The sequence below is a fragment of the Mercenaria mercenaria genome, chromosome 15 (assembly GCF_021730395.1).
Source record: "Mercenaria mercenaria strain notata chromosome 15, MADL_Memer_1, whole genome shotgun sequence".
NCBI classification, from domain to species: domain Eukaryota; kingdom Metazoa; phylum Mollusca; class Bivalvia; order Venerida; family Veneridae; genus Mercenaria; species Mercenaria mercenaria.
This window is the reverse complement of record NC_069375.1, coordinates 8,507,192-8,521,342: the sequence shown is the minus strand read 5'-3', so window position 1 is coordinate 8,521,342 and position 14,151 is coordinate 8,507,192. Positions and strand designations below refer to the sequence as shown.

The 14,151-nt window shown below is 34.6% G+C and overlaps 1 protein-coding gene across 10 annotated transcripts in view; it reads right to left on the bottom strand.

Moving 5' to 3' along the window:
• Positions 1 to 1,285: 1,285 nt before the first annotated feature.
• The window catches only part of LOC123543477 (proto-oncogene vav-like), a 106,525-nt gene continuing 93,659 nt past the window's right edge, over positions 1,286 to 14,151 (bottom strand). For 7 of the 10 annotated variants that reach the window (XM_053524496.1, XM_053524495.1, XM_053524500.1 and 4 more), the window contains 4 exons: positions 14,077 to 14,133; positions 8,317 to 8,382; positions 5,668 to 5,822; positions 1,286 to 2,213 (listed from right to left, as the gene is read on the bottom strand). In XM_053524496.1, coding sequence (XP_053380471.1) covers positions 2,166 to 2,213; positions 5,668 to 5,822; positions 8,317 to 8,382; positions 14,077 to 14,133 — 326 coding nt within the window. In that variant the 3' untranslated portion in view covers positions 1,286 to 2,165. The remainder of the gene's footprint in view (positions 2,214 to 5,667; positions 5,823 to 8,316; positions 8,383 to 14,076; positions 14,134 to 14,151) is intronic. The other 3 variants (XM_053524501.1, XM_053524499.1, XM_053524502.1) reach the window with 3 other exon arrangements.

Sequence of the window (14,151 nt, the reverse complement as noted above, 5' to 3'; positions counted from 1 at the left end):
CCAACATAGTGGTTTGCACACATGGATCCCCCTCGCATGTGCGCAGTTGTTCATTAATCACGTGCTAACAGTTTTTAATTCAATAAGCTTGAAACGAACAGCATAGATAATGACAGACTGTTGGATCGCACTTCTGGTCACATCTGGGCAAACCCACTAGTTGTTTTCTCATGCAGCTAATTATATTGGTACAATACATACAATCATTGTTAAACCAATTCAAATACTATTGAAATTTGAAGAAAAACAGACTTTAAGACTAGGTCAAATCAAGATTTCAAGGAACTCAACATGGGTTTGCACCACATGACCAACCACTATCTGCGCAGTCTGGTCAGAGATCCACTATTTGCTAACTTATTCTCAATACAATCAAGCATTGAAAGGGAACCAGTCTACCGACTACGCAGCTGTTGACCAGCAGGCCCCAATCCATTATGTAGTTAATCAATCAGGACGCCAATTAATTTACAAAAACAACTCATCCTGAAACCCACATTCAAATACAACTTGAAAATTTAAAAAGACTGAACCAATGTGTCAAATGCAAGAATGAAACTGTTAATTAAATACTAGTCCCTATACGAAACTGTCCAATTCTCTTATAATCTCGCTTAGTTAGCTCTCTAACTGATTTATGAATAATCAATCGAGCAAAACTATCAAGATCAAATTTAATTAAAACCCTTTATTTAAATATGGCACCAAGATTATATAAAAGAAAATTATGCCAAGCGACATGCTAATGTTAACTAAAATAATATTATCATTGTAACCTCAAGCACCAAAGGGCAATCAACTACTATATATTATCCAAAACTATATGTGAAGCTCAGCGTTTGCGGTTCAGTTTGCTGTCTAAGGGTTAACAATAATGTCACACAGGCAGCGTAAGGTGATAAAAAGACTTTTTCAAGGGAGACAATCTCAACAAATTATGCACAGGATTTACATATTTTACATACATATAAATTGATTTTGGGGAATATATTAAATGATTTGTCACAAATGAAAATATAATCATTTTTATACAAAATCACATTTATCATTTTAACATATAAAAATCAGTTATACTGCTGACTGGATTTAAGCATTATGACATCACGGAGAAAAACTGTTTTCTTTTTCAACATTATTACATAATTTCTACAAAATTTTACATTCAATTGATTTTTCGGAAGGTCAGGTAACAGTAGTACAATTAGTTCTTGTAATTCTGAGATAAAATTCAGCACGAGTAAAGTCTTAAAACTCACATGATATCCCAATATCACAACGTATTAACTAATATATCATTGGTCAAATACATGTACCTTCAATTTCTCCACCTACAAACTGGACACACTGAAGGATGACTCAATGTTTTATCAGTTCTGTTGACAACTGAACAAGGAACTTGCAGCATTTTCATCGTAATGATCTCTAAGCTTGAGGGCTGAGAAAAAGTAGTCCAAAGCATTTCTTAATTTAACACCATACAGGAATTATAAATGTTGATATTTACACACATCATGTCATCGTTCTTATAAAACATGAATATTTCTTGGATACTTTTTCTTGGTTTCAAGTTTAATGACATACCGACAGTATATTATAGTCTCCGATACAAAATAACCTTAGCATTCAATATGATCATGTAAAAATCTCAGGTTACAATTTATTTTATCATACTGTCTTATCTGAAGGCCAAGCAAAATAAACAAGAGCTCTTCGCGATTTCACAGTCCAGCTTTTGATGTATCAGTGTAGAAATAACATACAAGTTTCTTCATGACCAAGCCTTTGTTGAATATTTCTCTTCTCTTTTCCATGCCAGTCAAATTGATTGAATCAGAATATCAGAATTTATCAGTTTAATATTTGATATAACTTCTGTTATGACACCTCTAAACAGTAGACATCTCTATATAAAATCAGGTATTTTCTTTCCAACCAACCCAACTTCATTATAAAAGTAACACACAAGTTTCACTTTTCTCAACAGTGTCTGCTCTACAGTGGAAGCGCAGTGCACATAACAAGTTAAGTATGTCTGTATGGCCACAAGATGGATAATTTATTCACACAACTTGGTGAAACAAGTCCAAATTTCATGGAAATCAGTTTATATGGCTGTCCAGTGAACTGTTTACTGTAGGGTGAACTATCGGGTGGTGTATTTATTATCATTCCTCATCTTCTTCTCTCACATAGGCGAATGGGAAATACCCCACCTGAAACAACAATACATTATTTACAGCCAATTTACATCTCCAAAAACTAAACGATAACTAAATTTCATGAGCACTTACACATGGTAATTTTTGAGATCACAGAGATAATGGTCTGTGTAGTATATCTATGATTTTGTAAGATTCACCTGTACATTTTTACCTGTGTATCACACATCAATGGTAAAAATCTGGTAAAGATATAGTGCAATAATGTTCTATGATTTATAGATTAAGCTGTTTATAAATGTGATAGTGGACTATTTTTGATATATTCATATGTACAGATTCACATGTACATTAATTTACCTTAATGTGAAAGTGTACTGTGATTTATAGCTTCACATGTACATTAATGAGATAATGTACTATGATCTAAAGATTCACATATATAGTAGATCATGTTTTATAGATTCATATTTCACAGATTCCCATTTACATTAATGTATTAGTGTACTATCAACAGAGTTTAGTACTTTTTTCTCAGTTTATAAGTTCACTCAGTAATACACAGACATCCCAACTCTCCCGATCCGATCGGGTTTCTCCCGATACTGGTTGTAAAACCCGATCACCCCGATCAGAAGTCTCAATCTCCCGATTAAAAAAAAAACAACAAAACAACATAAACACACAAAAATTATGAAATAATCCGCTTCTTTGCGCCTATTTGATACTGTATCACTACTGACGAGTCTGTAAACAACAGCTTTCGGATATTTTCGCACCTTATTCTACCCGTGCTGATTATTGTTTATTACACAATTTAACAAAGCCAGGTGTTGATTAAAGGTCCAATACTAAGGAAAGTGAACATTTTAATTTCTTTTAAAAAGCACAGAAACTATTTCATTTTATTGGAAAATGAAAGTTGGTATGTAGAAATTCGAAATAAATCGCAGTATATGTACAATTATTTTTCTATGAAGTATGAAGAAAGTTAAAAAGACCTGGGGGGTCATTCTGTCGATTCATTGAAATTTCAACATAATACACATACATTTCTTTGAGTTCCAAAGACCTTCTGTAAATTTTGACCTGCCAATCTTCATTATTTAGTGTCTTGCAGAAGTCTATGCACTGGCTATGAAAAAAATTGCAAACTCACTTTCCCTTAGTAATGGACCTTTAATGTGTCACAGCTGAAATTAAAATCCAGACATTAGATATCTAATTAAATTCAATCAAATTTAGATTAGAAATTATACTGGCTTTACCTTTTTCTGTAACTTTTTGAAATCGAAAGTAGATGGTCGCCGAGTCAACCTGCTAGGTTTTAAAAAACATTTCTCTTAAAATCATTTTGATAAGAGGAAATGTCATGGTAAATTTTAATATCATTTACTATCAAATGCTGTTAAACTGTTTTTGCATCATAACAATTTGTCAAACACATCCTTTTAACTGGAGATTTAGGCAAATCTACGAAAGTGTAACAATACCCGGACATTCAATTTTGGATAACAGGATTTTGATCAATAAAAGTATTTGAGCCTGGGGTTTTAAATACTGGTTGACAGGGATGAGAATCAAACAGTAAATTTTCTATTGCTTGAACTTTTATTCATTTAGCTATATACATTTTGTTTTTACAGTTCTAAGAGCTGTACTGTTTGTCATGTAAAATCCACCTGGGGAGTCTTCTTTCCAACAAAAGAAATAAAAGTGCAGGTTTAATTCTCAGTGGTGTTTTGAATTTAGACATGGTGCTTAAAGTGCCATAATTATTTAATTTTGCACAGAAGGCTTCATGTATTACTGTTCCAAAACATTAAAAATGCACGAATAATAAGATATAGACAAGTGAATTTTTTTAAGACTAGTGATTTTATAAGGGCAAATAAGTTTATATTATCATTAGATTTGTTAAAAGCTTCGTTATCATGAACATTATTACCGCGGTATAAAATCTCCCACTTGAACACCTCAATCTCCCACTTTGGAAAGCAAAAACTCCCACTTGGCATTCAGAAAATGTTGGGATGTCTGTATACATTCTCACCAGAATGAATATATCCTTTTTGTTGTAGTTTCATAAACACATAATATTTCATCTCTATCATAATCTCCCTTCCGCCGTGAACTAACAGACTGTTGCATTACAGTTACTTGCCATCTATTTGAACAATTCTTCAGCACTTTATATAAAACTTTCAAAACAAGTCTGTAACATAATTTTCGGTCCTTTTAAAGAATTTTATCATGTTTATCTTTAAAAATAATACGAGGCAAGTGCAATTTATGAATCATCTCTAAGACAATGTCAAAGTCATTAAAATTGACCACTTGTGTCCTCAAACTAAATCTATTTTAACAAGAGCTCGTCGAACACGAAATGCCCCCCTTGATGCATTCAGTAATTGCACAAGGAACAGAAATTATTTGGTCACTGTGCACAAAAGTTCTACTGTTCTTGGTCAAAGTGACCTTGACCTATTGACCTCAAAATCAAAAGGGGTCATCTGCAGGTCACGATAAACCTCCCTATTAAGTTTCATGATCCTAGGCCCAAGCATTCTCAAGTTATCATCTGGACACATTTTAACTGTTTCAGGTCACTGTGACAATGGCCTTAGACCTACTGACCTCAAAATCAATTGGGGTCATCTGCTGGTCATGATCAACCTCCCTATTAAGTTTTGTTATCCTAGGCCCAAGCGTTCTGAAGTTATCATCCAGAAACAGTTTTACTGTTCGGGTCACTGTGTCCTTGACCTATGGCCTACTAACCTCAAAATCAATAGGGGTCATCTGCTGGTCATGACCAACCTCCATATCAACTTTCATGACCCTAGGCCCAAGCGTTCTTGACTTATCATCCTGAAACCGTTAAAATGTACCTGGTCAGTGACCTTGACCTTTGACCTACTGATCTCAAAATCAATAGGGGTCATCTGCATGTCATGACCAACATCCCTATCAACTTCTATGATCCTAGGCCCAAGCATTCTTGAGTTATCATCCGGAAACCGTTAACTGTTCTGGGTCACTGTGACCTTGTCCTTTGACCTTCTGATCTCAAAATCAAAAGGGGTCATCTCCTGTCATGACCAACCATCCCATCAACTTTCATGATCCTAGGCCCAAGCATTCTTGAGTTATCATCCGGAAACCGTTTAACTGTTCTGGGTCACTGTGACCTTGACCTTTGACCTACTGATCTCAAAATCAATAGGAGTCATCTGCTGGTTATGACCAACCATCCTATCAACTTTCATGATCCTAGGCCCAAGCGTTCTTGAGTTATCATCCGGAAACAGATTGGTCCACATACCGACCGACAGACAGACATCATTCTGCAAAACAATATACCCCTCCTTCTTCAAAGGGGGGCATAGTAAAGTATGCATATCAGTTAAGTACACAAAACAATGATTCCACATTAATTAAAAGGATTTTCATGTTTCATCCACTATTCTGCCCATGTATCACTAAAAGAAAGACAAAATGTGCATACTCTGTGTGTTGCGCAATGTTCGCCTTTCCACCAGCCTTTATCACTGCCTGTCTTACTCAACACGGCAACACGTTCTCCTGCTTTTAAGCTGATCTGTGATGTGGCTGTTGCTGCATAGTCGTATACTGCAGTAGCATAACTCAATACCCGTTGACCTGAAAGTGAACAAGTCAGGTTTCAAACCACACACTGTTAAACAACATTTGATAATGTTAAACAACATATATTTCATGAAAAATCTTTTCCAAGACAACGTTTTGGTCCAATTTGCAAAAAATACGAAAGGGTTGGCCCACCACTCAAACTATATAAACTGAATGTAATTAGACCAACTTTTATGATCTTAACTAGAAATGTGCCTGTTGGACACAGGTGCATCCACAAATACAGATGCTGTGTCCAGTTAACAAAGGGTAATCATGATGTTATTTGACCTGCACATACTGAAAGTCATTTGTAAAACCATGAACCAAATCTGCCTAAAAATAACTGTGAAGATTTTCAGGGCATAATTAAAAGGTATGATCTGAATTTGACATTAAACAAACTGTATAAAATATGAAGGTCTGCAAAACATGTATCTAGCTTAAGCAGAAGCAAAACACAAGAGTAACAATTACACAAAATCTCGGAGATATTTACGCTGCATTAGTGTCGACAGACTTAAATGATTGTTAGTTCAACTTGCAGCATATTGCAAACATATTATATCATATTCTACTAGTTATATATTACCCTATAATACAAGTTATGTCCTCAAAGAGAGCACTGAGGAAGTGTTGGACTCAACTATTTCAAATAAATTATGGGCTTGGATGTTACATATTATAAATATAAATAGAAGTTAAAATGTTAATGAAATACAACATATAAATTACATGTAATAGTAAAAGCTTGAAGATTAGAGCATTAAAACTGGAAAAAAACATTCTGCATCAAATTAAAACAATGTTAGTTGAATAGGACTGAGTGCTCACATTTTGAAAGGAAGTTTTTGCATTTAAAAAAAAAAAAATTAGCATTGATGCACCCACTGAATTACACGCATGAATACAAAATGAACATTGGGTTCACCGCTATGCGAATGTCACGGCTAAACCAATCAAACTGCTTGAATGAATTGATACTGAAATTACAATTTAAGTTACATTGATAAAAGTAGTTCTGCATGTCTGGATAAACAAGAGGGTTATGAAGGCCCTGTATCACTCACCTGACCTACTGACCTAAAGATCATCAAGATTAACATTCTGACCAAGTTTCATTAAGATATGGTCATACATGTGTTCTCTAGAGTGTTAACTACTTTTTCCTTTAATTTGACCTAGTGACCTAGTTTTTGACCCCACATGACCCAGATTCGAAGTTGACCTAAAGATCATCAAGATTAACAGTCTGACCAAGTTTCATGAAGATACAGTCATAAATGTGGCTTCTAGACTGTTAACAAGCTTTACTTTTGATTTGACCTGGTGACCTAGTTTTTGACCCCACCTGACCCAAATTGGAACTTAACCTTAAGATCATTAAGATTAACACTCTGACCAAGTTTCATAAAGATATGGTCATAAATGTGGTCTCTAGAGTGTTCACTAGCTTTTTCTTTGATTTGACCTGGTGACCTAGTTTTTGACCCCACCTGATCCAGATAAGAACCTGACCTAAAGATCATCAAGATTAAGATTCTGACCAAGTTTCATTAAGATATGGTCACAAATGTGGCTTCTAGATTGTTAACTAGCTTTTCCTTTGATTTGACCTGGTGACCTAGCTTTTGACCCAACATGACCCAGATTCGAACTTGACCTAAAGATCATCAAGATTAACATTCTGATTGAGTTTCATGAAGATACAGTCACAAATGTGGCATCTAGAGTGTTAACAAGCTTTTCCTTTGATCTGACCTGGTAACCTAGTTTTTGACCCCAGATGACCCAATATCAAACTTGTCCAAGATTTTATTGAGGGTAATATTCTGACCAAGTTTCATTAAAATTGGGCCAAAATTGTGACCTCTAGAGTGTTAACAGTCAAACTGTTGACGACGACGGACGGACGGACGGACGACGGACGGACGACAGACACAGGGCCATCACAAAAGCTCACCTTGAGCACTTCATGTTCAGGTGAGCTAAAAATTCAATAATTTTGATTTAGATTAAACACTTTTTCTCACAAAACTTTTTGGTCAATTCAGAAAATTCTTCCGATCAGACAGGGTTGTGCGCTTCATGTTTGGACATTTTTGAACTAAAACAAGAGTTGATGGGAATTCACAACTTTGACAACATTTTGGCTTTTATATAAATTTCTACAATGCAGATTCTCGCAGTTTTTCTTATTTTGTATTATATAGTCAAATAAAATATATAGGTCTCTTATTTTTTTTAGTTATTTCAATGCCCAAGATTAAAGAGATTGTAAAATTTCAAGAAAATTTGATGATATTTGAATTATTTTCAGAATTCTACCTGTATCTGCACAACTTGAACATGAAAATATACATCACCCATATATTCCCTCCTACTCGGTCCTAGTGATTCTCGTCTCGTGCATAATACATAACCAGTACTGGAATCAAAATTTCACAAAAAAAAAAAACATCACCTAAAAAATCAGAAATAAATATGGAACTAAATTTGTGCATACCCGCTGTAGAAAGCTCGGGCTTGGGTGGCAGTGCAACTCTGAGAGGCGTTGTTATGCCATTGGTGGCTAAAAATAGAACAGTTAGCAATGTAGTATGGGATATAGGGTAACAAAATAAACAAGAGCTGTCTGATGACAGCACGCTCGACTATTCGAAGAATTGATTGAAGAATGCCCGGGTCAAAATATCTCCATAGATTTTCAGACAAAAGAAAGAAATGGATTAAACAAAAAATGTTCCTGTATTTGTGGATTTCGATTAGTCTTGCACTAAATGGCAATGTGTGACCATAATGGCAAATATGTTATGTTATATGATAGGCAAAATATGGACTTGTATGAAAAACTTAACTAATTTCAAAGTCCAAAAAGGGCCATAATTCAGTCAAAATAGTTGACAGAGTTATGTACTCATGTTGATAAACTAGTGTTAAAAGTTTCAAAGCCACAGTTCAAATAGTTTTGACAAAACGCTGACTTGTAAGAAAAACTGAACAAATTTCAAGTCCAAAAAGGGCTATAATTCAGCCAAAATAGTTGTCAGAGTTATGTACTCCTGCCTACAGATGGAAATCATAATGATAAACAAGTGTTTAAAGTTTAAAAGCTATATGTCAAATAGTCATGACAAAACATGGACATATACAAAACAGAACCAATTTCCAAGTTCAAAAAGGGCCATAATTCAGTCAAAAAAGATGACAGAGTTATGTACTCTTGCCTATTGATAGAGACTATTATACTGAACAAGTTATAAAAGTTTCAAAGCCATATGTCAAACACTTTACACAAAATATAAACTGGTACGAAAAACTTAACCAAGATTTCTAAGTCAAAAGGGGCCATAATTCAGTCAAAATGCTTGATGGAGTTATGTACTCTTGCCTACAACTGGACATGGTGATGGTAAACAAGTGTTGAAAGTTTCAAAGCTTTTATCTCAAAAGACTTTGTCAAAATGTAGACTGGTACGAAAAACTTAACCAAGATTTCTAAGTCGAAAAGTGGCCATAATTCAACCAAAATGCTTGATGGAGTTATGTACTCTTGCCTACAACTGGACATGGTGATGGTAAACAAGTGTTGAAAGTTTCAAAGCTTTATCTTAAAAGACTTTGTCAAAATATGAACTGGTACGAAAAACTTAACCAAGATTTCTAAGTCAAAAGGGGCCATAATTCAGTCAAAATGCTTGACAGAGTTATGTACTCTTGTCTATAACTGAACATGGTGATGGAAAACAAGTGTTGAAAGTTTCAAAGCTTTATCTCAAAAGACTTTGTCAAAATGTGGACTGGTACGAAAAACTTAACCAGGGTGTGACGCCGACGCCGTGGTGAGTAGGATAGCTCTACTTATTCTTCGAATAGTCGAGCTCAAAACACAAAGAGCATGCAGTATTCTAAACATAGATAACACAGTGTAAGCATGCAGAATTCAATAGTGATTGAATAAACAACTTGTCAAGTCTACATTGGGAACTCTACCATTTCTTAAAGTATGGATCACAAACCCAGATAGTTTGTTAAAACAAAATTAATTACAATGTGTGGCAAAACTGCAGAATGACCCGCTTTCTCTACTAATTATCTTTTCTATTTTCATTAATTCCAAGGTGTTTCAAATTACATTATTGAGTAAAAGTACTTATCTACCTAATACTTAAGTATAATCTTACTGCTGAATGTTAAAGACTTAAAATTTCTTATATATCAGTTGGCATAGTGAAAGATTGATCCACCATCAAGGATTGTTTATGTGTTTACCTCAAGATATTTCCATACAATTAAAAACAATTGTTTCACTGAAGAGTTTTTTTTAAAAAAGACTGACAAGTCTGAAAATCTACACAAAATTACACATAACAGCCGTTAATTTGACCAGTTCTTGATCTACAGTAGACTTTCTGCGTTTTGTGACAAAAAAAAACAACAACACCATTTTCATTCTGAGTAAAAATTATCATATAGCTCTATCACTTTGTTAAAGCAACTTGATTCCAGTTGAATTTTTCTGATATTAACAAAAGTAGTAAACTGTCTTATAGGTTTGATATTCTGAAAGAATTTTTATAATTGTATAATACTAATTTCTTTATGTTATTCAGTGAAATACATGTATTGGAATATATCCGTGAAATTTCATCTATTTTTAACTGGTATGGAACAACACCGGAATAGGAATAATCGGAATCATGAATAATCAGAAATTCTTTTCCAAAATAAACTTCAATAAAGATATAGATGTATACAAATAACTACTCATGCATAAACATTGAATTGAATTGTAAATCTCATAAACTATAGTATTTAGCATTTTTTCAACACAGATATTTTGATGTCATCACATTGTGATGTTATGATGCAAACTATGTGATATTACATGGACAAAATGAATATAGGGGTACAATTTGGTTACAACCATTGAAAACACATGAAATAAAATGTAAATTTGTTTGTTTTACATGGAAGATTGAAGTATCTTTCACTCCGTATTTTACATGCACTATTTGTGAAAATATTGCATCTGGTGTCCACTTTGTGAAAGAGGTTTCGATCTTACACTAAAACAAATATTTTTTATCTAATTTCTGAATGTCAGATGCATGTTTACATCAAAATTCTGAGTAAATGAGTATATCATTTAACTTCTACATCCTGACTGTAACTGGGTACTAGGGAAGGAGAAGATTACATGTATAGGTTATTAATAAGGTTATTTAATATACCTGTAAACCTCGATATAAATACAAAACAGTATAAGTGAATTAATTAAATCTATAAAAAGACCATGTAAGTATACAACATAACCAATACTACAGTAAGATACTATCTGACAGGCAGCACATGAGAGACAATTTAATAATCCATTTTAAAATGAAGCTTATTATTCATCTTTTACTTTAATTAGTACAACTTGATGAAGTTTATTAAGTTCATTTCTTACTTTATTTAGTGTGTAAATTGCTTCAATACTGTAACAAGAGATCACAGTGATCTTGGCACCCACCAATGTGCCATTTTTGAGTGTTCCAAATTTCAAGACTTATTGACTAGCTCAAGGTCAAATTTCATTTCCGTACACAACACTGCATGTGGTCCAAATTCGAAAGCTGTAGCTTGAGAAATGTGAAAGTAGGTCACTAGATCAATTTCAAGGACAAAGTTCTTTGTACACAAAACTATGCATGTGCATCAAGTTTGAAGGCTGTAGTTTGAGAAATTTGAAAGTAGGTCACTAGGTCAATCTTAAGGTCAAAGTTTACTTCGGTACACAAAACTATGCAAGTGGTCCAAATTTGAAGGCTGTAGCTTGAGAAATGTGAAAGTAGGTCACTAGGTCAAAATCTAGGTCATATTACACTTCAGAACACAAATCTATGCATGTGGTCCAAATTTAAAGCCTGTACCTTCAAAAATGTGGAAGTAGGTCACTAGGTCAATGTCAAGGTCAAAGTTTGTTTCGGTACACAAAACTATGCATGTGGTCCAAATTTGAAGGCTGTAGCTGGAGAAATGTGAAAGTAGGTCACTAGGTCAAAATCAAGGTCAAATTTCATTTTGGAACACGAAACTATGCATGTGGTCAAAATTTGAAGCCTGTACCTTCAAAAATGTGAAAGTAGGTCACTAAGGTCAATGCCAAGGTCAAAATTTTTTTCAATGCACAAAACTATGCATGTGGTCCAAATATGAAGGCTGTAGCTACAGAAATGTGAAAGTAGGCCACTAGGTCAATCTTAAGGTCAAAGTTCATTTCGGTACACAAAACTATGCAAGTGGTCCAAATTTGAAGGCTGTAGCTCCAGAAATGTGAAAGTAGGTTACTAGGTCAAAATCAAGGTCAAATTTTATTTCGGAACACAGAACTATGCATGTGGTCAATAGATCAATTTCAAGGACAAAGTTCTTTGTACACAAAACTATGCATGTGCATCAAGTTTGAAGGCTGTAGTTTGAGAAATTTGAAAGTAGGTCACTAGGTCAATGTAAAGGTCAAAGTTAGTTTTGGTACACAAAACTATGCATGTGGTCCAAATTTGAAGGCTGTAGCTTGAGAAATGTGAAAGTAGGTCACTAGGTCAAAATCAAGGTCAAATTTCATTTTGGAACACAAAACTATGCATGTGGTCCAAATTTGAAGCCTGTACCTTCAAAAATGTGAAAGTAGGTCACTAGGTCAATGTCAAGGTCAAAGTTTTTTTTCAGTGCACAAAACTATGCATGTGGTTCAAATTTGAAGGCTGTAGCTACAGAAATGTGAAAGTAGGTCACTAGGTCAAAATCAAGGTCAACTCATGTCAAGGTTCATCTTGCCACTCAAAACTATACATGTGGTCCAAATTTGAATGTTGTAGGTTATTGACAAGAAGATTTTAAAAGCTTTTCCCTATATAAGTCTATATGAACCATTTGACCCCCAGGGCGGGCCATATTTGACCCTAGGGGGACAATTTGAACAAACTTGGTAGAGAACCACTAGATGATGCTACATTACAAATGCCAAAGCCCTAGGCTTTGTGGTTTGGACAAGAAGATTTTCAAAGTTTTTCCCTTAAGTCTATGTAAACCATGTGACCCCCGGGGCGGGGCCACATTTGACCCTATGTAAATTATAGAAATAAACAAAGGGCCATAACTCACTAAAAAATTGTTGAACCAGTCTGATTTTCAGGGGGACACAACTAGGGTACCAATACATTATTCTGACAAAGTTTGGTCGAAATCCCCCTGGTAGTTTCTGAGGAGATGCGATAACGAGAAATTGTTAACAGACGGAAGAATGGAAGGACGGACGACGGACCACGGATGCAGAGTGATTTGAATAGCCCACCATCTGATGATGGTGGGCTAAAAAGGTGCAGTGACAGTATTTGTGCAGATTAATGCCTGGAAACTATTTCATGCTATCTGTACATGATGTATAGTTGGTAAGGTAACATGTTTTGAAATCTACGATACTAAGATCAACTTTCTTGTAAAACATTATCTTGTAAAACAACTAAGTACAGAAACCTAGCAATGTGAGTTGCTACGTTTGCTCTATATGATAATGACTGACACCTATACTAATATGTTCTATGTACAAGGTTATTAGGAAACTATGCTACCTGCAGGGAAAGTTCTAACATATCAAAATACTCATTATGAGGGACTGACAAAATGTAAACATAGATGTGTTTCTAAAACACTACCCTCCCCCATGACGACCTTACGAGATCACTCTGACCTACTGTCCTTTGACCTATTGACCCAAAAAACATCAGGGGTTATCTACTGACCACAGGAAGACATCCTAAGAAGCTTGACACCTGTAGGCCAAGGCATTCTTAAGTTCTCAATAGGAAACCTATGGCAGACAGGCAGACGGACAGGCTTTGACACAAACGCTAGTGTTCTTCAGTTATAGATGGAAACTGATTTCCATGTAATGTCAAAGTCTGTATTTGACGGTAAAAATTTCAAATGTGAGTAAGCTTCAAAAATATCATTGGACATTGTGAACACTACCGTGCCTAAAATACAATACTAGGCCTGATAAATGTGACAGGGGAAGGCATGAAAACTGTATACTCTTTTTGAAAAATTTAATCTACCAATACATCCTATGCTTATAAAACTAGTATTAAAGATTTTGTGTTTTTATTATAACAACCAAAATGTGACAAACTAGCTTACATGCACTAGCAGTGGAAGAATTAAAACATGTAAATAAAAACACCAAACCAACTAAACATGAATACATGTATCATATAATCACCTCCATGACTTAGGCTTAAGTCAGCAAAGTTGTTGAATACATCATGATCGTTTGCCTCTATTCAATATATGATAT